At 30.9% G+C, this 27,079-nt stretch overlaps 2 protein-coding genes and 1 long non-coding RNA gene across 4 annotated transcripts; 1 reads left to right on the top strand and 2 right to left on the bottom strand.

The window, feature by feature from the left end:
- Positions 1-1,555: 1,555 nt before the first annotated feature.
- LOC107023416 (ARM REPEAT PROTEIN INTERACTING WITH ABF2-like) lies at positions 1,556-9,244 on the bottom strand. Of its 2 annotated transcripts, none has more exons than XR_003578909.1 (19): positions 8,904-9,244; positions 8,506-8,666; positions 7,938-8,110; positions 7,727-7,847; positions 7,555-7,629; positions 7,338-7,432; positions 7,100-7,175; positions 6,875-6,982; positions 5,234-5,362; positions 5,055-5,123; positions 4,853-4,912; positions 4,463-4,586; positions 4,229-4,368; positions 3,040-3,103; positions 2,879-2,958; positions 2,392-2,456; positions 2,191-2,308; positions 1,990-2,104; positions 1,556-1,882 (listed from the first exon to the last, which is right to left on the bottom strand). XR_003578909.1 is itself a non-coding variant. In XM_015224106.2 (19 exons), exons 1-19 carry the CDS (start codon positions 9,148-9,150, stop codon positions 1,795-1,797), a joined length of 2,118 nt encoding a protein of 705 aa, XP_015079592.1. In that variant the 5' UTR covers positions 9,151-9,241; the 3' UTR covers positions 1,564-1,794. The 2 variants fall into 2 exon arrangements, 1 of the variants encoding a protein (XP_015079592.1); XM_015224106.2 differs by having other exon boundaries at positions 1,564-1,882; positions 1,990-2,114; positions 8,904-9,241.
- A 1,110-nt stretch (positions 9,245-10,354) lies between these two features.
- On the top strand, positions 10,355-10,989 carry LOC114077512. The gene is made up of 2 exons (XR_003578754.1): positions 10,355-10,423; positions 10,544-10,989. It is a non-coding gene; the product is annotated as an uncharacterized LOC114077512 (long non-coding RNA).
- A 6,330-nt stretch (positions 10,990-17,319) lies between these two features.
- LOC107022526 (DUF724 domain-containing protein 2-like) lies at positions 17,320-17,832 on the bottom strand. Its single transcript, XM_015223121.1, has one exon. It carries the CDS (start codon positions 17,830-17,832, stop codon positions 17,320-17,322), a length of 513 nt encoding a protein of 170 aa, XP_015078607.1.
- Positions 17,833-27,079: the final 9,247 nt, after the last annotated feature.

Below are 27,079 nucleotides of genomic sequence, written 5' to 3'. Positions count from 1 at the left end.
CTTCTAGGCTTTTTGATTCATTATGAATATCATTTTTGGGGTTGAAAATGCATATAAAGATATTATTAGGTAAGTGTTTGATTACCTAGAAACTGCGGAGTTTTATCGGTTTAAAAAAGATAAATATTATTAATATATGTATTATTTATATATTATTCTTGATTGAATTATTTGATATGTTTTATTTTATGTGAAACTATTTCATTGGTTAGTGAAGAAAAGAAGATCTGTTGAAATTTATCATTTTAAACATGTTGTGTCATAAAAAAAAAACATGTCGGTAAGGCCAAATAAGAGTTTTAAAAATTAAACTATCTATGGGTATATAAAAACTAGTGCTCTTTTTATTAAATCAACTTTGATAGAGTAAAGGAAGTTGATATGGTATTGAGCTCTATTTTACTATCTAGAGTTTAGACAAAGATTTATACTCTGGCTGGCAAATCCAGATATACCTATTGATGAAGGAGAGTCTGAACAAATATGTTGTTTGTGTGAATGATAGAAAAGAGGAGTGCATCTATTTTTTTTAAAACAAAAAGAAATGTATGTGAGGAAGAAGGTGCTGTCCATGTTCAATATGGATAATTAAAAAAGAGAGAGAGAAATTGACGACAATTCAGAAAGGAACTGGCAACTACTACAATTTTGGGAAGACAAGAAATTGAAAACACTTGAAGAGATTAAATGTAAATACAGAGTTAGTTGTTACACAAATTAAGAAGGAGATTAGAACTAGTAAAAGGCTCTAAGAAAATCAGGAAGTATAGTTATATAAATCAGAAATTTTGTAATTAATTGATTTTTACTGATTAAGAGGTTCAGAATGACTAACACTCCGATTCCAATCCTATAAGTGGCCATTAGTTCTTTCGGTGGAGATACACTTCACTTCTCTAATGGTCTGGACCTGGCAACTGAATAGAGGTCCAATTTCCATACCAGATTTTGAGATTGCCACAATTTGATTCTTAATTAAGTACTGTTTTTGCATACACTTTCAACTAACGTATGTTAAACTCATATAAATTTTTATAATCTCTCTCGCGTAATTTATAAGTTAGTAACAAAGATTATACTTCGACCGAAAAGACTATCTGATAAGGCCTCTTTTATGATAGAAGGTTTTGTCAGTCCTCATATATGAAGATAGTAAAAAAAAATTATTTGAACTTCTAGCCTAGCTAAAATTTTAAACAAAACTGGTGATAAAATGAGAATTGTCCAGGGATCATACAAGCCATAAGGATATCAATTCATATCTCACATGCCAGCAATAAAGAATAACGTAATTTAACGCCCCGGGTAAATTGCACAAGAAACAAAAAATATCATTCACTAAATAATTGTCCTAAAAAGAACAAGGAACAGAAATTCCAATAGATACAGATTATCTCAAGTATGAAAGATGGATGGTGTATTCCCATTTCCCACAAAGTAAAGTCTACAGAAGCACACCTCACCGCTACCTTGAAGGTAAGAGACTATTTCTAATAGACCCTCGGTCCAAAACAATATAGATGAGATCCCAATAATATTGTGGATAATTTAGATCTACACAACTCATAAAACCGGTAATTTATTTGTAAGTTTTTGGTGAAAGAGTTTTAGAAGCATGGCAGGCGTTGCAACTGAACTTCATACGCTACATTAAACGTCACAACAAATATGGAATTGCAAGCGATGAGAAATGACACATAACTCTTGCAATTAGAGACGAGTGGAATAAAACCCACTTCCTGTACAATTTACATCATATACTACATCTAATCAAAGAATAAAAATGAACCTAAATCAGAGGTCAGCTTGAATTGGCCTGCTCAGCACCCTAGCAAAGTACGCACGTGTCTCAGGTAATATACGTTGAATCAATTGCGAATACCTACATGTAACAAGATTACAGTGTGTTAATACACAATTCATGTTTGTTAAGCGTGTCTTTTTTATTCCAAGAAATGACGAAGCAAAAGGATAGGAATCTGGACACACCATGGCACGACACTTAATTTGTCGAACTTCTCCAATGTGAAGACAATGCAAGCATTTCTTAATGACAATGCGTTGAAAGCCTCTGATAACTCAAACATCAGAGAGACATTTTCCACTGAGATATCCTACCGAAGATAAGAAACTATTAGGAGAAACCAGACATAAATCCTCCTCTAAGACAGAAAGGTCCCCAGCACTCACCTGGGCAATTGCATACTCGCAGAGACGCTTAAGGCCCTCAAGAAGATATTGATCAGCAGCCCTTAGAAGATCCTTTGCAACACCCATATTAACATCAACAGATCCCGTGTATATGTACCTGCAAACAATAAACGTTCCTGTCTTCAATATTGCTAGATTGATTTGTATCCCAGATGTGACAGAGATTAAACAGCAGTGCACCTCATCATCAACTCAAAAACATCCCATGGAATGTTGGGAATCTCTATATCTTTGGCATCTCTCTCCTGCAATAAATATATAACAGATCATCAGAGTTTTGTACTCCACACTTGTGCATTCAGCCACGTCACATGACAAATATGCTTGTAACATTTCAAATAAAGATGTTTGCCTTTAAGCAATTTTGCAAAAATCATTTGATAGTCAATATAAATTTGTCTAAAGGGAAAGGTAATCAGAGTTTTGTACGCCATATTTGTCATGACACATATGCTTGTAACATTTCAAATAAAGATGTTTGCCTTTTAGCAATTTTGCAAAAATCATTTGATAGTCAATCTAAATTTGTCTAAAGGGAAAGGTAAGCAGTAGAAGACAAATTTTGGGAGCAAAACCAGCTTTCATCTTGTGTTGCTAATGATCAATTTAGAAACCAATAAACCTAAAAGTAAAAGCAATAAATCTTTATGCCAACTATTCTACTTACCCTGTAGCCACCATCAAACATTGCGCGAAATGCATCAGAAGAAGCAAGTAAACAAATTCTGTGGGCATAAAACCGTTTGCCTGGTGAAGGACCAAAAAATCATTAAGATACACCATGATATGAAAAAGATGACAAGATTTGAATCACAAAACTGCTGCTACCTTCGACTAAAAATGTCACATCAGATAGCGTAGAATTATTTACATACTGCTCACCCAGATAGACCTGCAAAAAGAAATGCACAAGGAGAAAATAACGAAAAGAGATGTAATATAGGATCAAATACATTGTCTAATTACTGCACCATGAATGGTTATGAACCACCTACAAGTCAATTGAGAAAGAAAAGACAGAATGCAGACATACAAACTAACAAACATGAAAAGCTCAGACAACATTGTTAATTGGTGAAGAAAGTGAACATCAAGAAAACTGTGGTGAAAACAGCCTATGGAATCTGTCAACATGTAAACCCTCCTCAAACGATCACCAAAGTGAAGACGAGTTACTCACAAAATCTAAATCCTCAAAATGTAGGGATAAGAAAAGCCCTCATATTGCCTAATTGATTCTCAGAATACACCAAGCATGCCAGCGATTAAGGGTCAGCAAGTGAAGTTTTCAGAACTCAACTGTTTTGTATTACTAAGACCATAGAACAATTGACAATGTTATAGGCTAGAATAAGAGATCGACAGGAATACCAGTCTTGGTATACACACCCTCCCAGAACCAAAAAAAATAACGCTCAGTGAAGCAAATTTACCATATCAAGAGAGGGTTCTAAGGTCTTCTACCCCTCATCAGCATAACAGATGCCAAGAACAAATAAAAGGCATATCATACTCTAAAAAGATGCTTTCTCATAATAAACTTGGTATAAACAGCAGCATATAACACAAGGGTCACAACATGAGAAGCAAACTGAACTACAATATGGTAAGAAACTGTACGCCCAGAGTTTTTATGCAGTAATTCAAATGGTTGGTAAAGTTGACATTGTATTAAATTTGCAGGACAGCTACATTATAACTTTCAAGTCTTGAGGTAACACTAGCACAACTTGGTTTGACAAGTGTTCATAAAGAAAATGGTAAAAGCTTCACAAATTATCACAATCAATGATTAAATTTGAACATCAGACGGTTCAGCGTGCATCTTCGAAATACTTGATGAGAATACAAACACAGCTTAGTGTTAACTTGGTATGAGAAGCACCATGTAACAGTGAAAAACTAAATAAAGACCCATAAATGACCAAGAGACTAGTATTACTCATGTTAGAACTTAAGAACCAAAAACCTGAACAAAAACTTTGCCAGAGTATGAGCATTAAACTGCGGAGTAAACCTGAGGTGTAGGAGATGGAGGGGCTGCATCAACGGGTGAAAGTGAGCTGGCTTTGTTAGCCAACTTGCATAAAGCTACAGAACCATCTCTTTGGTGCTTCAAGTTTGTTGATTCTAGAAGCTCTAAAAGCAATTCCAATCCTACAAGAACATAGTCCACATAGTGGATAAACTGTCACAGCCTAACCAACACACCGAGGAAAATTCATTCTGAGTATAGGTACAGATCACATACCACCATTATCAATAAATATCATCTTCTGGTCATCTGGTGAACAAAGATGGGCAAGCACAAGAGCAACTCGTCTTTGAATAACCTTTTCCCCAACACGCATCAAATACAATAAATGGCCTAATACCTTCAAAAGAGGGCAAACTGGTTTGAGATATAACTAGCAGTAACCTATAAGACTTAACAAAGAAATTTACCATATTGAAGGGACAAGAATGAACTGGACAATGGGGGATACACCACATTTCGTAGCTAAGAAATAAAATAACTTGGCATTCGTTAACAAAAGAAATGTACTCATTGAGTTCTTCATACACAAAATTGCATCATGTGCTTCACTGCAAACAAATAAAGTATGCATCAACAAATTCCTTGCAACAAATAGAAACTCACCCGTCCATGAATCTTCTCTTCCAATCTTTTCAATGTCTTCGCAACACAATCTCTAGTTGGCTAAAAAATGAGTGAACAATATCAAGGGCCATGACAAAGAACTAAGAATAATGAGAAAAGCATCATACTGTATGAAATCATTTTTCCTTTAAGTAATATTTGGCACAAAATAACGATCACGGGAAGAAAAAAAGAATAATACTTGGACAATAAATTCTCCATCCTGAAGCTTTTGAACACCTCCAACCTTTACAAGATCTGTAACATTATCCTATAGCAGAAAGTTGCACCCGCGTCAGATGAGATGTAACATGTCGTTATAAATTTATAAGTACAAAAATCTGGTTATAATAACATTATTGTTTGGATATGTTGTAACACCTCGTTATCAGCAAGCCCATAAAGAGCAAATGCAGCATTATGTTGCAACGATCCATTTTTTGATTCTAGAAGCTTCAATAATGGGACTATTCCACCACAATGAGCAATACCAGCCTGATTGTGAGTGTCCTGAACATCAGGGAACCAATAAATCCAATCAACTAGAATGTATGTAGAGAATTCTCAAATCATATGAACTCCAAAACTGTTAGATAGAGCACATTTCTATGTAATTAATTATGTCATCAACATGCCTCTTTACATGCAAGAATGATTCTTTTGTCATGAGTCAAGCAGGTGAATATACTTTTTAAAAAAAATGGGTGGCGATGAGACTCAAACCCAAGGTTCTGCCCTGATATCATGAAGTGTATTTCTATTTCATCCAAAAGCTTAAGTTGCTTGAGAGACCCCACTTCGATTTATTTAATTATATATTTAACATGTAGATTATTGAGTACTGAAATGTAATGAGCTAGTATAGAAAAAATTCATATAGCAAAGCCTAAATAGTTTTGGACTGAAGTTTAGCTAATTGCCTGAGAAAGAAAGAAAAGAACAACCCTATGCCCTGGTACTTTCCAGTCGTACTGCACTATAATTAAGACGGAAAAAGAGCTCCAAGCTTTGACCCTTCACAAACTATTATGATATAATCAAAACGCAAGCATTATCCCTTAAGAAAATTATGATAAAATGTAACTGCCCGATAGAAAAGGTGTAAATGCCAAACAACAACAATTTAAACTACTTTAGGGAGCCCTATCCGTGTGCATATAATATTTCAAGACATGAAATGAGGAGCACTTGAACAGCAAGACAGCATTTATTGTTATTTGATGAGTAACAATAAGATAGTGTATTTAACATTTAATTGTCCATACATGTATACCATGAAAGGAAAAACAAGTCAGTTTTGAATTGAAACCACTCATGAAACTGCACAATGGAGCAAAGGAACCACTACTCACAAGCATGATTCCTTGTTTTATCATTTATGTTATTCCTACATAACAAGTTATTTTTAAAAGGTGGGCAAGTCAATATATAAGATAATCCAGCATCTTTAATACATGAAACAAACTAAAAACAAGTAATCAAGTTCCCATCCAAGATCTATAATCCAAGTATACAAGTCAAACTTCAATCAATCAACAAAACCTCAATCCTAAAGGAGTAACCCATATGAATCTTATGTAATCATTTCACTCCATCAAGGGACAAGCCATGCCAATTAATCATCCGACATACAAGTAAATAAGAAAGTAAATTCTTGAATTCTAAGCTCGCAGAATAATTAGAAAAACATGGTCTGATTGGAACCAATACTACAATTATATTCTTTAGTATAAGGTTTGATTGGAAAGGGGGATAAGACCATGAGTCATGACAAAGATGTCACGAGCACATATCATACTTGAAAACAACCTCAATAATCGCGAAAGATATGTCCATGATCATCAACTATCGACACAAGTAATGCCAGAAAATAAATCTTAATGGTAAACTTACAGAATACTCAGAGAAATAGTGGCCCAGGGAACAACTACTAACAACAACTACAAACAGAACAAAAGAATTACTTGATAACCACAAGAAAACAAAGTACCCTAAAGAAAATCTGTAAGGATTTCAAGTCACCTGTGCCAACCTTCCAAGGGCAAAGGCTGACATTTCCCTAAGTTGAGCATCCAGAGATTGAAGCATCTCAATCAGTGGTGGTACGGCACCTCTTTGCACAATGTGAATCTGCAAAACCATCAGAAAAAAATTTCAACCAGAAATCAGATTAAGTTGCTTTAAATGCCAATAAATCGATAAATATACTACTCTTGGCCATTAATAGAGTACAGTAGCATCATCAACCTTGCAGTCAGAGTCGGTTGCTGCAAATTGTCCAAGTAATAAAGCTGCTTCCCTTTGGCTTTCCGGACAGGAGGAACTATCATATAAAGGGGCTTATTTCAGAAGCAATCAAGAGGAAAAGAACAAACCAAATAGTAGCATGTCCACATCCATTAGATGGAATCTGCAAATGATAAGCATCTACGGAACAGAAGTTGTACATGACCAGCCACTCAAAAATTATAAGATCCAACACTACCTAAGTAACCCAATAACGGGTTGTAAAGCTCCAGCAAGAAGAACGTCCTTTTTGATATTTGGTGATGAGTGCACCAAATTTCCAATGACTCCAACCTGACATCCCACAATTTCACTACGTCTACCACTTGAAGCATGGCTGTGACTTTATACCTAATTAAATATATTTAAAAAAAAAAAAAGAGCTAGTAATATGAACTTGCAGAATGATGCCTAACCGCTTCATAGTGTATTGCAGTATCTTCGGATCGTAGCATTAGAATAAGAGTAGGGAGTGCATTGCATTCAACAATCTGAAATCAAATCAGAGAAATTATTCTAATAGAACAGATAAGACAAGAAATTCAGAGATACATTTTAGAAATCGGAATAAAGATTAAGGCTACTAGCCTGATTTTTGTTCTCGTCATTTTTAAAAGCCAAAGTTCGCAACGCTCCTGCAGCTGCTCTTTGCACCTTTGCATCAACGAACTCAAGCAATTCAACAAGTGGAGGAATACCACCCACAATCCTTCACATACAAAATAGAGATGAAGTGTGAATATATGTCTTCTTTTGATTTGCTGTGGTGACCAAAATTTTAGAGGACAAATAAGCTAACCTAACACGAGTTTTGATGCTACTATTTTCATGGGCAAGATTAGTGATTGCATCAGCTGCTCTCCGGATAACACCATTGACAGCACGAGAATTTTGCACAGTTTTATGTCTTTTCAACAGATCCACAAGATGAGGTAGAGCTCCAGCATCAACAATAAGTTGCTGGTGCTCCGGCTGTCGAGAAACAGAAACAGTTTAAAACACCTGCATCTAAATTATGAACCAATGAAGGGCCTTACAGGATAGACTAGAAGTTCCTGTTGAGAAACAAAAATTGGTAGGGAAGTGGCAAGAGAGTGCACAAGTAGACCAAATGGTACATGCAATATACAGATCAAATTAAAGTACCAATTAACGTGGAATGCATTCAATAACAAAACATAACTCCAACTGTGTAAGCAAGTTCATGTAGTCAATAACAAAAATAGCTCCTATTGTATAAGCAAGCTCCATATATGCTAAAGTGTGGATAGTGCAGAGTAATTCAAAGAAATCATCTGCCCTAATAGCGAAAATTGTCTTCTCAGTTGTGCTTAACTCTTAAGAGAATAAATATGATTTATACTAACTTTTATGGCTAGAAGGCCAAGCGTAAAAGCACTTCCTTTCTCGACCTCATGCTCATACGGCATCTGCCCACCATCTCCTTGATTCCCAAGGGATGGCACTTGAAGATGCTTCACCAAAGCTGGGACAGCACCACAGTCTACAACCACATTCACAATTTCCTCTGCAACACAAAAATCCTCAAAAAATATCAAAACCCAACTTCCAGGCCCAAACTGATTGAAATTAAACTCTCTGCATGTACATTCAGCACTCTATAAGACTGACTAACTTGTATTTTTTAAGAAGAAGAAAAAAAATTGAATAAATCCAGTAGAGTTTAACTTGGGAAATTAGTTGAATTAACTCCCGATAAACAGAAATGTAGATGAAATCGGCTAGAAACGAGATATTGAGTTACCGTTCTTAGCTAACTCGCAGAGAACATGAATAGCAGTCTTGGCAGAGGCACGATCTGCTTCCGTCGAAGAGAAAGTAGATTCGAGAATCTCCACCTGCGTTCGAACCTCAGAAGCGAGATCTTGATGAGCATCATCATCATGAGAAGAAACTTTACGATCGTCTTCAAAATCTCCTTCGAGCTTTCTCTTCAAGCTTCTCCTCCCGGAACTTGAAGATTGTTTGCTCCGCTTTGCTTGGTTCTCCATGGAAGAGTGGTGGTGCGAGCGTGTGACACAGTACAATGAGTGAGTGTGGTGCTCTAGCTTAGGGATATAATATAAAATGTTAACACTCTCCTCTATTTTACTTTGAGTTGAAAAAATGTGACTGCGTTTACATTTTTTATTATTACGTCCGAAAAAAACAAAATTTTGAACAGATTTTGCTCTCTCCCGCCATTATTGCCGTGCGAGGCGGCCCGAAAGTCACAAACCCAAATCGGATACATGCAAAGGTAATCATTTTCTTATAATATTCCCACCGTTTCAAAAAAAAAAAAACCTAGTTTGATTTAGAACGGAGTTTAAAAAAAGGAAGAAGATTTTTTAATTTTGTGGTTCTAAATTAAAGTTATGTCAAATATACTAAAATGTCCTTTAATAAAGGAAATGAATCATTCTTTTTGAAACAGACTAAAAAGGAAATAGGGTCACTTTTTTTAAACGGAGGAGATACTAGTTTTTATTCTCAATTTGTGCAAATATAATCCTTGAAAAACTAGTACTGTAATTTTTATTGGGATTTAATATATTGATGTCATCTAAACTCTAATGTATTCTTGTAAAAAATTTCAACTTCATTAAAAAGAAATGTTTATTTATGAAATAGTTATTCAAAAAGGAGAGAATCAATGAAATCTTTCGCATTGTGAAGGATTGTTTGGTTTGCAGTAATTATAAGTTCATGAACATTAGGTGGAAAAATTTATTTATCCATACGTACCTATTTACTTAAAAGGATACACTATAAGAGTTATATATGTTGTATACAAGATGGACTCGGTAAATAAAACAACAAGTATCAAGTTTTGTATATTGAGAGCGTACACAGAATATTTACGCACACAAGATCAGTTACAGTGCAATCACATAAATCTATCCTATAAGCATTGTGTAATTTTTTTTAGGGAAAATTATATGAAATGGCAAACATTCATAACTAATTATATATTAGGGGTATAGTTTAATTTATTTACATTATATAATTATAGTTTATTTTATTTTGCTATAATTAATGGGGGCCCACAACTTATTATGTAACCAATTGTATAAAAACCTTATTTTCTAATTTTGTATATAATTATACACAATCTAATTTTCTCTCTCCTATTCACAATTAATTTTCTCTCTCCTTTCCTCATTCTAACGTCTTCTCCTACATTTAATACTCCAATATCATATTTGAATTTCAATTTTTTGTCCAAAATTTCAGCGATCCCTCCTGAAGTTGAAGTCTCCTCCCTAAGTTGAAGTCAATTTCGTAAGTTATCCTTAATTTTAGTTGTTTACCTTTTTTTCTAACTTATCTAAAAATTGTATATGTGTTCTTTTTTTTTTTCCATATATTTTGATGAAATAATCGTTTTTTTGTTCTTGATAGATCTAAAATTCGTCAAACAATGAACGAATCGTCTACATATTTGAGGATTACCAGAGGTAGTCCTTTGCATGTCAATGTTGTTGACATTTTACCATCCTTTTCAATGGGGCTAACTCAAGAATTTGGGGTTAATGTAGGGTCTTTGGGAAAATCAAAACAACTTATACAAGAACAAACCATGGAAGAGCTGAGATCAAAGAAAAAAAACGACCCCATGGCAGTTCAACAAGTTATTAAAAATGCCAAAGCTAGAGGCATTAAAATTGTACAAGGTACAAGAAAGAGGAAAGTTGTACTATTTGAATCAGAGGAAAATGATTGTGAAGTCGGATCTGAAGAACTTCATAATCATGAGATAGTGTCTTAAAACACAAACTTAGATACAATTTTTTTGTTAATTAGTTGTCAATATACAAAAACCATTAAATTAAGTATTGTATATAGTATATTCCATGTGAGTAATTGTATATAGTATATTGCATGTTTATGTTATTTTTGGTTTTTGTATATATATACAAAATAGTAATTGGACTTAGTTATACAGATGGAAAATTTGAATATATGATTAGAATTTGTATATTCTATTAGTTATATACAAATTTTTGAAGTTAGTATATATTTAAGTTTACATACATATACAAAAATTGATATGTACATGTCTGTTTTAATAGCTAGTAGTAGGGATTGTATATAAATGGGGAAATATCATATGTGATTATAATTTTGTATATTGTAGTAGTTATATATAAATTATCGAATAAAATGTATTGAATATGCATATACAATTAATAAAAACATTGAATAAGTGTTAGTATATACTATATACAATTACAAACCTGAATAACATATATCTCTTGTTATAGAAATTCGTAAAATGCATTTTTGTACATGTATATATTTATTCAATAAGATTGTATATGTATATTTATTGCAATCTAATTGGATGTGCATATACAATAAAAGACATTGAATACGTGCTGGTATATACTATATACAAAAAAGGTAAGTTCATATATATAAACAGAAAATAATCTGTGAATGACTTTTTTTTTTTTTTGTATATATAGGTAGGTATGTATATACAAAAATTAATTTGTACATGACTTATTATAAACAGAATTTTTTTTTTGAATTTGAACGTATGGCTTGAAAATAGGGACGTTTCCCTAAAATTGTGGCATTATCTTGATTTATTGTTACCATATTTAATGCTTCAGTTACAATCAACTTTTTAAAATAGAATTGTATAAATAATAATAAAAAAATTTATATACAAAATTAAAGACACCTTTAATAACTTAACTATACCCATATTATGTAATTAGGTAAACTATACCCATATAATGTTATTTAATCTAATAAGTTTGCCATATATGAAATTTTCCCTTTTTTTTACCCAAAATTAATGGTTGGCTATACTGGGCCACTTGAATGATGGACATTCTGTCATGGACCTTAACGGTTGTGACACAGATACATAAGTGTTACACACAATTGGCAACATATAGTCCAATAGTAATTAGCAATTAATAAAAAAGGAAAAATTATGTAATAAATAAAATTTATATTATATAATTACTCATCATAGCTATAGTTTGTTATAATTACCACTCACAACTAACATTATACATTAATTATATGGGCTGACTTCGAAATTGTATAATTAGTCATGTTTGTATGTGTATAATTTGCCAGATATACAAATACATATGTATAATATACAATTATTTAACCTATATACATATACAACTCACCTCTCTCCCACTCTCTGCCTTCTCTCGTTCGCCTCTCTCCTCCCTCTCCCAATCTCTTTTGACATATATACAAATACATATGTATAATATACAATTATCTAACCAATATACATATACAATTCACCTTTTTCCCACTCTTTTCTCCCTCTCTCGCCTATCTCCTCCGTATAACATGTAGCTACAAATTGTAATTATCAAAATATAGTTATGGAGAGTAATTAATTATTTTTAAGTGGTTATATGTGAAAGTTTCCCAAAAAAAAATTAACACATATGTGTCTAAAAGTGATATATCGACATTTTTTAAATTATTATTTTTTCAAATAATTAAAGATACTTAATATCATCTCTCTTTTAACTTCCAATCATTACTCCTTAAAATTACCAAAAAAATTATTTAGAATTATTTCTCTCCTTTCAAATTATTATGTACTTTTTTAAATGGAAAATTGCCAAAAATACCTCTATACTAATCAAAAAAGCTTAAAAATACCCCTCAACCAATCTTTTTGGTCTACTATTACCCTTTAAACTAACAACGTTTTTTTTAATTATTATTATTAATTATTACGTGGCGCCTTACTATTGATTAAAGTAAATTTAACCCACCAAACTTTCTCATACACACTCGACCCGACCCATATTGACATCCATAACAATTTAATTATCAATAGAAACACGCTATGTGATAATTAATAATAATAATAATAATAATAATAATTAAAAAATATAAGGCTGTTAATTTTAAGGGGGTAATAATAGACCAAAGGAGTTGATTGAGGAGCATTTTTAACTCAGTAGGTGGATGAGGATATTTTTCACAAATTATAAAGAGACAATTAGTAATATAATAGAAATAATATTATAATAATCAAAAAGTAAAATAGAGAGGTGAATAGTAGTTCTCCAAATTTGGAGAGAATTACTATACACCTCTCTATAAATTGAAGAATAGAGAGTGAAATAGAGAGTGGTTGGAGAACTCATTCCCTATTTTACTCTTCAAATATAGAGAATAAAGAGTAAAACAGAGATCGATTGGAGATGGTCTAAGCTAGAAAAACTTGATTGTGTTTTAAAGGTGTCCAAAATGTGTTATTTAACCATTTAAAGTATTATTTTACTTATAAATACGATATAATTAGACACCCTAGCCAAAAGGTAGCTATGCCCATATATATATATACATACATATATATATATATACATATATACATATATATACATACATATATATATGTATGTATGTATATATATATATATATATATATATATATATGTATGTATACACATATATATATGTATGTATATACATATATATATATATATACATACATACATACATATATATATATATATACATACATACATACATATATATATATATATATATATATCATTCTCTCTTATCTTCTCTTTTCATACATAGATAGTAATACTTTTGCAAGGAAAAGGAGTGTGGGGAGGAATTTTCTACAATATCAATTAATTTCTTTTTTTAATCCACTATATCAATTAATTTCTTTTTTTAATAGTTGTTTTGCTTACTTATTTGCATTAATTTTAATTCAATAGCTTCTTTATTGATAGTCTAATATTTAATAATCATTATAATCCGATTGATCTAATATTTGCAAGGGAGGTAAATTACGCTTGAAGAAGATATCTCATATGATTTATCCACAAACTTTGAAATTGAAATGATACAAGACAAACTTCTATTTGTGCAGTCTTTCTCACTTTTTTTACCTTTTGTTTAAATTATTGTCTATGTATAAAAGAGAAAGAAAAGAGAAAATCATACATATTTCAAGTAAAGGTATGTACAAAATATATTTATCTATTTTAATAGTGAAAATTTGAATAATGATAAGGCATATACAAAGATTGAATTTCAATTTTTAACTATTTGAGAGAAATATTACCGTGAGTCACGTTTTAGATATAAACGTGATTTAGAGTACCGAATTATAGAACGTCATTGACAATAACGTTTTATGTCTGTTTACTCTGTCATATTTTTTTTTTTGTTATTGTTCTTTTAAATATAAATTATAACCTAAAATATTACTGAAAATTACGTTTGTACTAGTTTTATAAAATTTAAAAAAAGAACGTAATATCTTGGTAAATTAATTTTAATAATGATTTTTTTTAATCAAAATTTTGCAACTAAAGGCTCAACATATATGCTGTATTCCTTTTTTGTCTTTTTATTTATTTATTTATTTATTTTTGCAATAGATCAAAATGCAGCATTAATAGAAACTTTAAACACATGTAGTCGAAAGTCCGCTGTGGTAAATATAATGGTAAATATAAATTTAATTTTAAAATAAGTGTTTTACTAGCTTATCTTTAATTATATATACCTTGACTGAAAAACATTTTCGTAATGGTGTAAAATTTCATGTGTTAAAACTTGGATAATTTTGGAACTAAATATGTATTCTTCTTGATTATAGTACTATAAAATATCATGTGTTTGAAACAAATAAAAAAGTAAAACATCATTACAGAAAATATTTAATGAGGTGAGAACAAATGCTGGTTAATCATATGAGTTAAATTTTACTTTTTCTACTTTAAAGAACTGTTTATTTAGTACATTTTACGTCAATTGAGAGAAAGAAATAATAATAATAAATTATTTCTGTTCACTAGATATTTTTTGAAAATTAAACACTATTAAAGAAAAAATTTATTAATATAAAATTTTTACCTCTTATTTAGTTGTAATATTTAAATTATAAAATCGACTTTTTAATGCTAAATGAGTAAATTTCTCCAGGTCTTCAAAATTCAAGACCTCATAGTTAGGAAGTCTATTGTACCTAAAACTTTACAAGTTCATTAAGATATTTTCATTTTAAACTATGTACTCAATTAAAGTATGATTTCCATAATTAAACGCTGAGTAACTTCTATAAAAGATCATCAAATTAATTTAGATTATTATTACAACCTTTTTCTGATTTAATATTGATATGTTCAAACAGTAATATCTTTCTTACATATTGCAGAAAGTTATATATTCAATTTAAAATGGATAAAATAGAGTAAATTTTTTTTTTTACTTTGCATATTTTTCTCACGCATTTTATCATAGAACTTCTTGAGAGCTCTGCAAAATTTAGGCTTGCAACGTCGAATAAAGTTGGTAATTACTGCTCGCTGTTCTAATATATATGACGTTTTTCGTTTTTGAGAATCAAACAATTTAATTTTGATTGGATATTTGCGTATAAAATTTTTAATTTTTTTGAAATGAAAATTTTATACTTGTAAACTACATAAAAAATATTATAAGTCACAATAATTATAATTGAAAATGTTAAAAGAATCTATGAAAAATTTACTATCAAATTAGCTTTTTTTGAATCTCGAAATGTGCAAAGTGCCACGTGAAATGAGACGCAGGGAATATTTTTTTTCTTTTTGCTTTGCTTTTGTCTTTGACTGATTCTTTTTGCTCATCTATTTTTTGGAAAAGGGTCAAAAATACCTTTAAATTATCCGAAATTGATCACAATTATCTTTAATCTATATTTCGGCTCAAAACTATTCTTCCCGTCACACTATTAGTTCAAAAGTGCCCTTATTAACGAAAATTGTTTAATGCCACGTGAATATCACATTGCACGCCAATAGGGTTCAACTGCCACATAGACTAAACGGAAATAGGGTCTCATATTTACCTTAAAACTATATTTGAGCTCAAAACTACCATCCCCTCAAACAATTGGGTCAAAATTACCATTCTTCTTAACGAAAGTTGTGCAATATGGATGTCACATTGCATGCCAATAGGGTTCCACTGTCACATAGACTAAATCCCAAAATTCTAATTACTTTTTTCCCCTCATTTCATTATTTTCCAGAAACAACTTCATCCTTTCTTCCTTATTTCGCGGCTAGGGTTTCACACTTTTCTTGTGGCTAGGTTTCAAAGTGAAAATTCGTGGTTGTAGGTTAATATATATTTTTTTTCTTATTTTATTATATATGTTTATGATTTCAAAGCATGATAATTAGAATTTTATAACTTTACCCCCTCATTTCATGGCTAGAATTTCATAGCTTTCTTCGGGATTGGATTTCAAAATGAATATCCGTGATTGTAGGTTAGTAATTATTATTTTTTTCTTATTTTATTATATTTACGATTTCAAAGCATGATAATAAATATTTTAAAAATTTCCCTTCATTTCGCGATTAGGATTTCACGAAATAATGAATACATATGAAACATTAATCAATTCCTTAGATCAAACGAATATTAAGTTGATAGTCTTCTGGACTTCTGGTATTTAATTTCGGTGTACTTGAATTGAAAATAAATACTGGGTACTTGTCCAATAGTGCAGGGAAAAGTACACAAAAATCAGATTTTAGGACCCTATTTAAATAATAATAATAATAATAATAATAATAATAATAATAATAATAATAATAATAGTTGAATTTATAAGGTTTTTAAAGTTTAGCCTTTGTAGAATTATTATGGTTGAAAATTGAGAATTTGAAGTTTTAAACTTTAGCCTTTTAAATTTAGGAGTTCATAATTTGAAAAATAATAATGTTACCTTCATTTCAAAATATTTTATAAATATAATGATGTTTGATTGACACACTTATTTTACAAAGAAATATTTTTCTAATTTTTTAATATTACACAACTATTTAATTATCCTATTAAAAGTGTATAATAAAAAGTTAAAAAATAAAATTATGTTTAAATACATAAGTATATACATTATTATTTTTTTATAAATAAAAAATAATATATTATATAAAATAGGATGAAAAAAGAACTTCATTTTTTTACTTTATATAAATAAAAAACAATATATTACATAACATAAATGTTAAAAATGTCTGGTCATGAAAGCCTTTAAGACTAATAAAATGTAGCATTCAATTCTTTGAGTCTTGAAATAACATATCAACATACATGCTAATACTGAAAATGATCAAGTTAAATACATATATGATATGACAATACAATGAAAAAAATTAAACTTAACGTAATAAAGGAACTATCCAGTTGCCATCAGACCATTCTTGATGAACCCTCAACTTATCAATAGAATAGGCAGCGGTATCTTCTGTAGTAGGAAAATAGACATAGTACTCTTGTTCAACTTTGGCAGTGATTACCCCGAACCACCATCCCTCATTGGCATACACATCAACGATCTCGTAGATTTCCATTGGCCTTGTTTCATGTGGAATAGCAGGTGGAATAGGACGGACCTCTGAAACATGTACCGACTCCTCTAGTGGCGCCGTCTTATCATTATTCACCAGTGTTATGTATTTGACTTTGTAATGATAAGCACCAATCGGATGAACAATACTTGCTTGGTAATAAGAACCTATATAGCCTTCTTCTTGGCTTGCTACTTCAATGTCATCATTAATTTGAAATATTAATGTTGTTTCTTGTTTCTTATATGCTGTCTCTCTAATGTTATCTGAGATAATATCAATTATTAATTGGTGATTTTCGTTTGCATCATTTGGTTCTGCCATTTGAATTGATTGAGCGACTTTTTTTTTTTTTTGAAATAGCTATGACAAAAACCTATGGCAAAATATTACCTTTTATAAACAAATTTTACTTGATGGTCAAAGAGATTCTTATGGAAAAAGTATAAAAAATACACCCAAATCAAGAGAAATTTTATGTCACGGTCAAACCAATATTTAAGGAATTTTTATAAAAACTATTCTAAAGTCTATGATTGAAGATTAGTTTTTTATGGTCAAATCTTATTTGATGCAAAAAGATATTTAAGGAAAAAAAACTAAAAAATACTCCCAAAATTCATGATTAAAAATTATTTTTTTATCATCAAATTTTATTTTATGATCAAAAGATATTTGAGGTCAATATTTTAATTACTACTCTAATAATCTATGATTGGACCAGATTTTTATGGTTAAATTTTAATTCATGTCCAAAATATATATTTCAAATGAAAATTTTGAAAAATCACTTTCAAAATTTATGACACAAATTCATTTTTTTTTAGGGAAAATACATAAAATCTCTCTCGAACTTGTCCCCAAAATTTACTTTAATACTATAATTTTACGTATATTCAAATACCTCCTTAAACAACTTACAAGTGAATTAAATATCACCTTAAAGTTATTTTCAAAATCTATGGGTAAAAGAACATTTCAGGAAAAAAAGAAAATTATGAGCAAAGTATATTTAAGGAAAATCTTTAAAAACTACAATAATATCAAAATTATACTTTTTAAAGTCTTATGAAATTTAATAGTCAAAGAAACATTTAAGGAAAAACTTTAAAAATTACTTTGAAAAGCTATGGTCAAAGAAAAATTTAATTAAAAAAAACTTTAAAATGTATAGATAAAAGAAGAAAATAAATAGATAAATACTTAAGGAAAATGTTTAAAATGTATTTGGATTTTCCCACCAAAAAAAAAAGAAAACATGTATTTCGATTTTTCCACCAAAAAAAAATGTATTTGGATTTGATCCTAATGTACCAAATAAGGGCCTCACTGCTCACTATCAACCTCCTCATGCGAATCAACATTTCAAATTCCTTAAAAGTAAGCTTTTCTTTTCTATTTTCTACTCTGCTCCTTCTTTTAAAATTGACACACAGTCGTTTTCAAGTTACAAGTGCACAAGTTTTATCATCTCTTATATATATTTAAAAACTTTATAGAAACTTTTTAATAATATGACTTGGTATGTCAGACATTGCTTTTAACTAAAAAAAAATATATAGGTCCCATCTTTTCTATCTAATATTGTTGGTTCTCTCTCCTATCTTACTTAATTTATGAATAAAAAATTATGTGGGTCCTATTCGTTTTGTTTTACATAGTTATTTCTTTGGTCAAATTCATTGGTGGCCTCCTAAAATTGACATCAAGATCATATAAACATCTTAACTAGACGATATTCATTTTAGACACTTTATGTAAGATCCTATTATGTCATTTTGACACTTTTTGTTGAGTTGGTATATTATGTATGTTAAACTTATTTTGAGCGCGTGAAAGACATAATTTTATGATTTAAAGCTTTTTTATTTTTTTTCTTCCTTCTCTATCCTTCCCACACTTACTTCACCATATACCACCACCTTGCCACCATTGTATATTCAATTTTCTCTTCTCATTGTCATTTTTTGATGTGGAAAACTAAATTAATTATATGTATCACCAAAAATAATTTAAAAAAGGACCAAAAATATGTCTAGAGCATATACCTTCTTCATGATATCAAATTATTTACCTAATTTTTTCATAGTTTCATTGCCGGAAAGTTTACCGATACCTTCAAGTGTTTGTTCGTCTATTTTCACCTCTCTCTATTTAAGTAAATTTTTTTCGGATTCAATTTTTTGAAATATTAATTTTCTACTTCTTAAAGCTTTTAACTTTTTCTATTTTGCTGACCCCGTTTCAGGTAAATTCATAAATAGATCTGATGTTATCATGGATAATTTTTTTTGGGTATTTTGAAACTTTCTCAATGAACTGTTCCAATGGTAAAGGTGATTGAAGAAAAAAAAAGATAGTATGATAGTTAGATTATGAGTATTTGCTTATGACTCAAATTGGTTATATAGACTTGAAGAAAAAGATCATAGTAATGTTAATCTTCGAGCTTGAAGAAGAAGATATCAAAGTAATAGTGGTTAGAGGAGAAGGAGATGTGAAATGGTGGAGGAGAAAAATAAAGGTGTTGTAGATTTTATTTTTTTACTTTTTCTTATTTATTGAAAGATTTCTTTTTTAATCCGTTTAAAAAAGAATGACCTTATTCTTTTTCTGCTAACATCTTTCCACGTGACATATTTAAGACCACATGATTAAAGGGCAATTTTGTAAATTTAACATAACTTTAATTCAGGAACACATGATAAAAAATCTTCTTTATTTTCTTAAACATCATTTTAAATTAAACTGGATCATTTTTTTTGAAACGGAGGGAGTATTATAAATACATTTACTTTTAATTAAAAACAAATTGGTGGATTGTGATAGTTATCTCGTTTGCTCTAAATTGGAGTATTCATTTTCATTTTTATTTTTGATTTCATTTGCTAGTATTATTATTCTTTTAGTATTGTGTCAGTGGAATATAATAATGGTGGAGTATATGTTTTTGTTTTTTAAGATATTGGACACATAAAGGAATCTGCTGGGCTAGAAATTTCCCAGTTGAAGCTTCACATAATATATGAATATTGGTACATACTCTTTATCTTTCAACGATGTATGTGTTACATAATCAAATTACTTTTACCTGTTATATATATATTTTAACATATACATTGTTTGAATAAGAAGTGGCATGCATGATTCAATAAAAAGAAATAATGTTGTTTTAATTCTTAAACGGTGATATATAGCTAGTGATGTTATATGGAGTATATAGTAATTGGAGCCACACCATATATACTTGCTAAAGACGACACACCTTATGTCTGTCTCTTTGTTTTTTAGGTTTCGTTTCACTATCAAATATAATAAACACTCACCAATCATTGATTTCTATTTCAACAAATGCTACAATTGAATATATACATACATAACCAATAAGAAATGGCGGGACCTTGCAAAGATATATAAGGACAATTTGAAAAACAAAAATCAAGTTTCTTGTTTTCAAAACAACAAACATTAATCACCGTTTGACAGTAAAACATTGGATACTGATGATGTGCTTTACTTTGTCACTACACCTCCACGTTAGCATATATACATTATAGCCACAAATCATTTTGATTATTTTTTCACTGAAGATGTGATATTTCCATTTTAAAATCTGATACTGATCATTTTATTTGAGACAGGATGTCATTTGTTAACAATAGCCTATACCTAGAGCTAGCGAATTGCCAAGCTTTGCCCTAGAAGAATTTCACCAACTTTATATGATAAAGTGACGAAAGTATTTTTTTAGTTATCATGCACATTAAACTTTACTTTCTATAACCAAAAAGAAAATGACTAAATAATCATGTTGCAAAATTAATTAGCTATAACGGTTAACTAATCTACACTTGCTAGCTATATATAAGAAGAAAACTGTTCATAATATGAAAGCGGATGGTCTAAAATTGGCTCCTCTGCATTACTTTTTTCTCCATTTCTCAAGTTTTCCACTTGGATGGAAGGAGATTTAAAATAACAAATAAATTTCTACCTTTCATTTTTAATTATTACATATGACTAAATGGAGAGGAGCCATAGGTGTAGGTGGTATTATATATGAGATGGAGTGCTTGCTGGCCGGTGACGTACTTAGTGTATTTGAGGCACAAATTAAGGTTGCAACTCTAATATATATATATGGACTGTGAGGTCTTATATATTGTGGCTCCCAACAATTACTATATATCTGAATTCCATGTACACCACAAAACAGAATCTCTCACTGATTGGTGACACATGACTAACATTTTAATTGATATGTCTGTCTATATAGTAAGAGAAGAATGTGATGAAGGAGCTGCTCAACTCATAAAATCGTTCTCCTATCCAACTTGTTTCTCTTGCCTATATCTCTATATAATAATATGCATACCCTTAAAACTTTATTTCTAAATTTCATTTTGACACTCTATCTCTAATTTGTTTTCATTTTTTATGATCCATTTTGGCACTTCTTTTCAAAGAATTAACAAAGTGGGATGTGTACTTCACTTGCCATTATTGTGTGAAGGAATTATGGATGAACATGATTGTTTTTATTTATCAGTACATTATTGTGTGAAAAAATAATTGACGAAAGTGTATTAGGTTTTCTTTAAACAATTAATTAAATCAAATAACACCACCTATATTTTTTCATATTTAGACTAGCTCAAATATTAACTTTCTAATTTTTCATTCAATTAAATAAATATGTTCATTGCAAATTAATAACACTACAAAAATATGTTGAAACTCGAAAGACTTTATTGGTTAGTCATTTATTTACTTAAGTAAATAAAAAAGTAACTATTTCCTTTTACCATATTTTTGCTGAAAAATAACCAAAAAAAAAGTGCGGCCGTTTTCTTTCTTTTATTTCTAGATCAATATATAATCTATACTGCTACCTGGATGTTGGACAATATATGGCAGGCAAAGTGTGCTTTAAAGATAACACATCAACAATAAGATGAGAGTGGAGATATGGTAGATCTACAAAATTGATAAATTGTTTCCTATTTGGGACAAATAGACAAGACACATCTCAAATTCCTTTCCACCTACTTCGACCTTCTTTTGCAACATAATGTACCCTTGTTCCGATTTATGTGAGTTGATTTTTGAGAGTCATATAAATATACTTTGATCGTTAATTTTCCATATGTATTTAAAATGTCTGATTACATAAATTCATAGTATTAAGAATTAATTATATTATTTTCTATTCTTTTTTTAAATACAAAAATCTCTTAAAATTAATAGAGTTCGAATACATTAATAGAGTTCCAAATACATCTAGATGCATAGGAGTTGGAGAACTAGTACTAAATGAGAGGATTGAATTAATTTAGACTATTAAAATAAATTGATTATATTACATGCCACTCAAAATCTACTTGGTAAATTAAACATATTCTTACAAAACTACAATCACTTTAAGGAGGCCTTTTAGGCAGATGTCCTCCAAATTAATATATCAAGTTTCCAAATCAATTTTTTTTTATATGATATGGATCCCGTGTCATGTAAAGAAATAAATTTTTTTAGATGTAACTCAACCTCAAAAATTGAATTGATTAAATATCATTTAGATCTATTTGGGAAAACTAATTCCACATTCCATAATGTTCGTTTAGTTTTAATTTTTAAAATTAAAGAAATCTTTTGTTAAATTATTTAAATTTGGTTAAACTTGAAAACGCATACATATATCATTTTAAAAACTACTACTATTTAACTAATAAAATAACCTATCATTTGTATTGAGAAGATTATCCCATAAGAATATTTTAATAGATCATATGTTGGTTAATTTGTCATCAATTATAATATATATATATGTATATTGACTTATCAAATTTCTCTCTGCAACTCTTTGAAAAAATTAGTATATAAAATGAAATTGATCTTTGACCTCCCACCATCTATCGCATGCATCAACTCAATCGTTCTATCGGTAATAATTTGTTTTAAAGGTTTAACACATTAATCAAATGCAAAAATTATATATATATATATATATGTTCGTTTGCTGACAATTAATTTAGTCATGAGCAGACATTTGCAATTATTAAGCATAAAATAGAGTATAATATGGTATTATCATGCGCAACAAGCCGAACATAGTTCAATCATACAATCTTCTGAAGTTAGTCAAGAATGGCTATCAACGGAAATCCATGAAATTCGAATGCTTCAACTGGGCTACAAGCTCCTCTAGACTTGAATCATCCATTATACCTGTCCAACTCTGATGTATCAAGTATAACGATCATCGGGTAGTGAAAACTATGGAGTTTGGAGTAAGTCTTGCGTTATTAGGGAGGAATAAGTTTGGTCTAGTGGACGGATCGCTTTCCCATTGAATTCTGGAATCAATGGGAAAGGGTGAAATGCAGTTGGCTTATTTCTCCAGTACCCTCCTTCGTGGGGAACTGCTCAAGGAGTATCGCAAGATTTAAAAGAAAAAGATCATATACATCTACATATAATCCTCATGCCATTTGTAATCATTGCAAATTATTGGTTGGATATCCACCGGGGCATCCAAGGCATGGAGTATTGAAAGGTGATGCTGATCGATAACAAACCTTCTGAAAACAGATCCTACAATTCGTCTGATAACAGAAACAAACAAACAAGGATGGGTGTAAGTGCACACAATGCTGTGTTGGAGTCACAACATTCTAGTCAATTAGCAGAACAACATGCTGATTTGCCTCCAAGATATAAACTCTGATCTACCTCAATGGATCATTGATCCACATGACTTCAGATATAAATCTTCTAAACAAAGAGTCTATATCTGAAGCTATGAAGTGTAAGAGAGTCGCATTGCCTAATGGTGATGTAGCTTTGGTCACACACACTGGTTCTTGTACTATCTCAAGTGACAACACTATTTCTTCATCTTCCACAATTCAAATATAACCTCTTATCTGTTTTAAAGGAGACTAAACAACTTAATTGTTCAGCTACCTTTCTTCCTAACTTTTGTGTTTTTCATGATATCTACAGTGGAAAGGTGAAGGGGATTGGTAGAGAAAGAGATGGTTTATACTATCTACTCAGCCATCACAAACTTCCAGGACATAAGAAGAGTGAGTACTTGTGGTTTCTCAGTTAAGGATTTCAGTCTACATGTTATTGATCAAGTTGGCATAGATCTATGGCACAAGAGGCTTGGTCATATGTCATCTAGAGTGTTATGTCATAGAAAATACTTTGGGAAAATGTAATGTTTGCCCGTCTTCTAAACAAACTAGGTTACCTTTTCCAGTTAAGTCACCTAGCTTTAGTAAGAGTGCATTTGATCTTGTTCATATGGATGTGTGGGGGCCTTATAAAATTCCTACTTGTGATGATCAAAAGTGTTTCCTAACTATAGATGATGATTTTTCACGTATGACATGGGTGTTCTTACTTAAAACTCAAATCTGATGCGATTGTGGTTATTCAACAGTTTATTTCTTATGTTCAAACACAATTTGAAAAATGCATAAAAACAATAAGAACTGATAATGGAACTGAGTTTATCAATCACATGTGCACTGAGTTACTAACTAGGTTAGGTATAGTACATCAAACTTCATGCTCATACACCCCTCAGCAAAATGGAATTGCTGAAAGAAAACATAGGCATTTATTAGAAGTAACTAGAGCAATCAGATTGCAGGCTAACATACCTATCAAATATATTGGGGTTATTGTGTTCAAGCTGCTACATATCTGATAAACAGAATGCCCTCGTCTATACTACATAATGTGTCTCCATATGAAAAATTTTATAACGGACAACCATCACTTTCACACTTGAAGGTTCTAGGATGTTTATGTCATGTAAAAGTTTTACATGAGCAAGATAAGCTCATGTCTAGAAGCAAGTAGGCTGTGCATATGGGAGATTCAGAAACTAAGAAAGGTTATATATTGTTGGATCTTACTAATAAAAAGTTTTTTGTTCATAGGGAGGTCATTTTCAGAGAAGATGTGTTCCCATTCAAAGCTATTGATCATCATCAATATCAATTATTTCCTTCTGTGGCTCAGCAGTTGGTTGAGGAAGATTACAACACAACACTTGTTCAGGCTACTACTCAGACTGCGGAAGAAGCTTCTGATAATGTTGCTACTGATGTAGTTCCTGCTCTTACTGTGCAGTGCTCAGACTGTATCTGAAAGAAGATCCTGCAGGGGCAAACAACCTCCTGTATGGATGAAGGACTTTGTTTCCTTGAGAATCAATGATAATGTCCTTATGCACTATCCAAATACATATCTTATGAAAACATTTCTCCCAAATATCAGTGTTATTTGTCTCAGTTTTCTAATATAGTTGAACCTACCACCTATACAGAGGCTGTGAAGGATCCTAGGTGGGTGGAGGCAATGAAGGCTGAGGTCTTGGCTCTTGAAATTAACAACACATGGACAGTGGTATCACTACCTGAAGGCAAGAAGCCAATCGGTTGCAAATGGATATATGAAGTCAAGTACAAATCAACTGGTGAGGTAGAAAGATTCAAAGCAAGGCTAGTGGCAAAAGGATATAGTCAAAAGGAGGGTATTGACTACTAAGAAACATTTAGTCCTGTGGTTAAAATAGTCACACTAAGAACTGTTTTGTCTATTGCAGCATCTAGACACTGGCATATCCATCAAATGGATGTCTTTAATGCCTTTTTACAAGGCGATTTGGAAGATGAAATGTATTATGTCTCTTCCTCACGGATTTCAGAGTCAAGGGGAGACTGGTGTATGTAGACTCTCAAAATCCTTATATGGATTAAAGCAAACACCAAGGCAATGAAATGCAAAATTGTCCAAAGCTTTAATCATTTATGGTTTCAGACAGAGTCAATTTGATCACTCTCTGTACATCAAGAAAACAAATGAAGGAATGGTTATCGTATTGGTATGTGTTGATGACATACTAGTCACTGGAGATAGTCTGGATCAAATTTTAGCAACCAAGACAGCACTACATAAGGCTTTTAAAATAAAGGATCTTGGAGAATCGAGATATTTCTTGGGGATAGAGTTTGCAAGGTCTCAACAAGGTATTATAATGCATCAAAGCAAATATGCTCTTGTGCTTATATCAGAAACTGGACTTAGTGCAGCAAAACCAGCATCTACGCCTATGGATACTACTACGAAATTAACTACCACTGAATATGATCAACATCTCAAAGAAGTTGTAAGTTCAAGTGATGAGACACTAGCTGATCAAAAATACATATGAGACCCAGACATATCATATAGTGTACAAACACTTAGCCAGGACAAGGGGTCATGTTATCCAGCAAAAAAAAATTGGGTTGCTTGTACAGAAAGTCTGTTTCGGGATTCATTATCAAGCTTGGGACTCATTGATTTCATGAATATCAAAAAAGCAGTCAACTGTATCTAGAAGCTCGGTTGAATCAGAATATAGAAGCCTAGCTTTTACAGTGGCTGAATTAAGGTTTAATTACATATTATGGAGTTCAAATTCAACTAGCAGTCACAGTGTTCAGTGATAGCAAAGCAGCTATCCAAATGGCTGCCAATCCAGTATATCATAAAAGAACTAAACACATAAATA

The sequence above is a fragment of the Solanum pennellii genome, chromosome 6 (assembly GCF_001406875.1).
Source record: "Solanum pennellii chromosome 6, SPENNV200".
NCBI lineage: Eukaryota > Viridiplantae > Streptophyta > Magnoliopsida > Solanales > Solanaceae > Solanum > Solanum pennellii.
This window is presented reverse-complemented; position numbering and strand designations above follow the sequence as displayed.

What these genes read in the sequence shown, in the direction of transcription:
- LOC107023416 (XM_015224106.2), bottom strand. Translation starts at nt 9,150, where the DNA reads ATGGAGAACCAAGCAAAGCGGAGCAAACAATCTTCAAGTTCCGGGAGG. An exon ending in ATGACGAGAACAAAAATCAG is followed by an intron (nt 7,630 to 7,726) that starts GCTAGTAGCCTT and finishes ATTTGATTTCAG; the next exon opens with ATTGTTGAATGCAATGCACT. An exon ending in ATGGGCTTGCTGATAACGAG is followed by an intron (nt 5,124 to 5,233) that starts GTGTTACAACAT and finishes TTTCTGCTATAG; the next exon opens with GATAATGTTACAGATCTTGT.
- LOC107022526 (XM_015223121.1), bottom strand. Translation starts at nt 17,832, where the DNA reads ATGGCAGAACCAAATGATGCAAACGAAAATCACCAATTAATAATTGAT.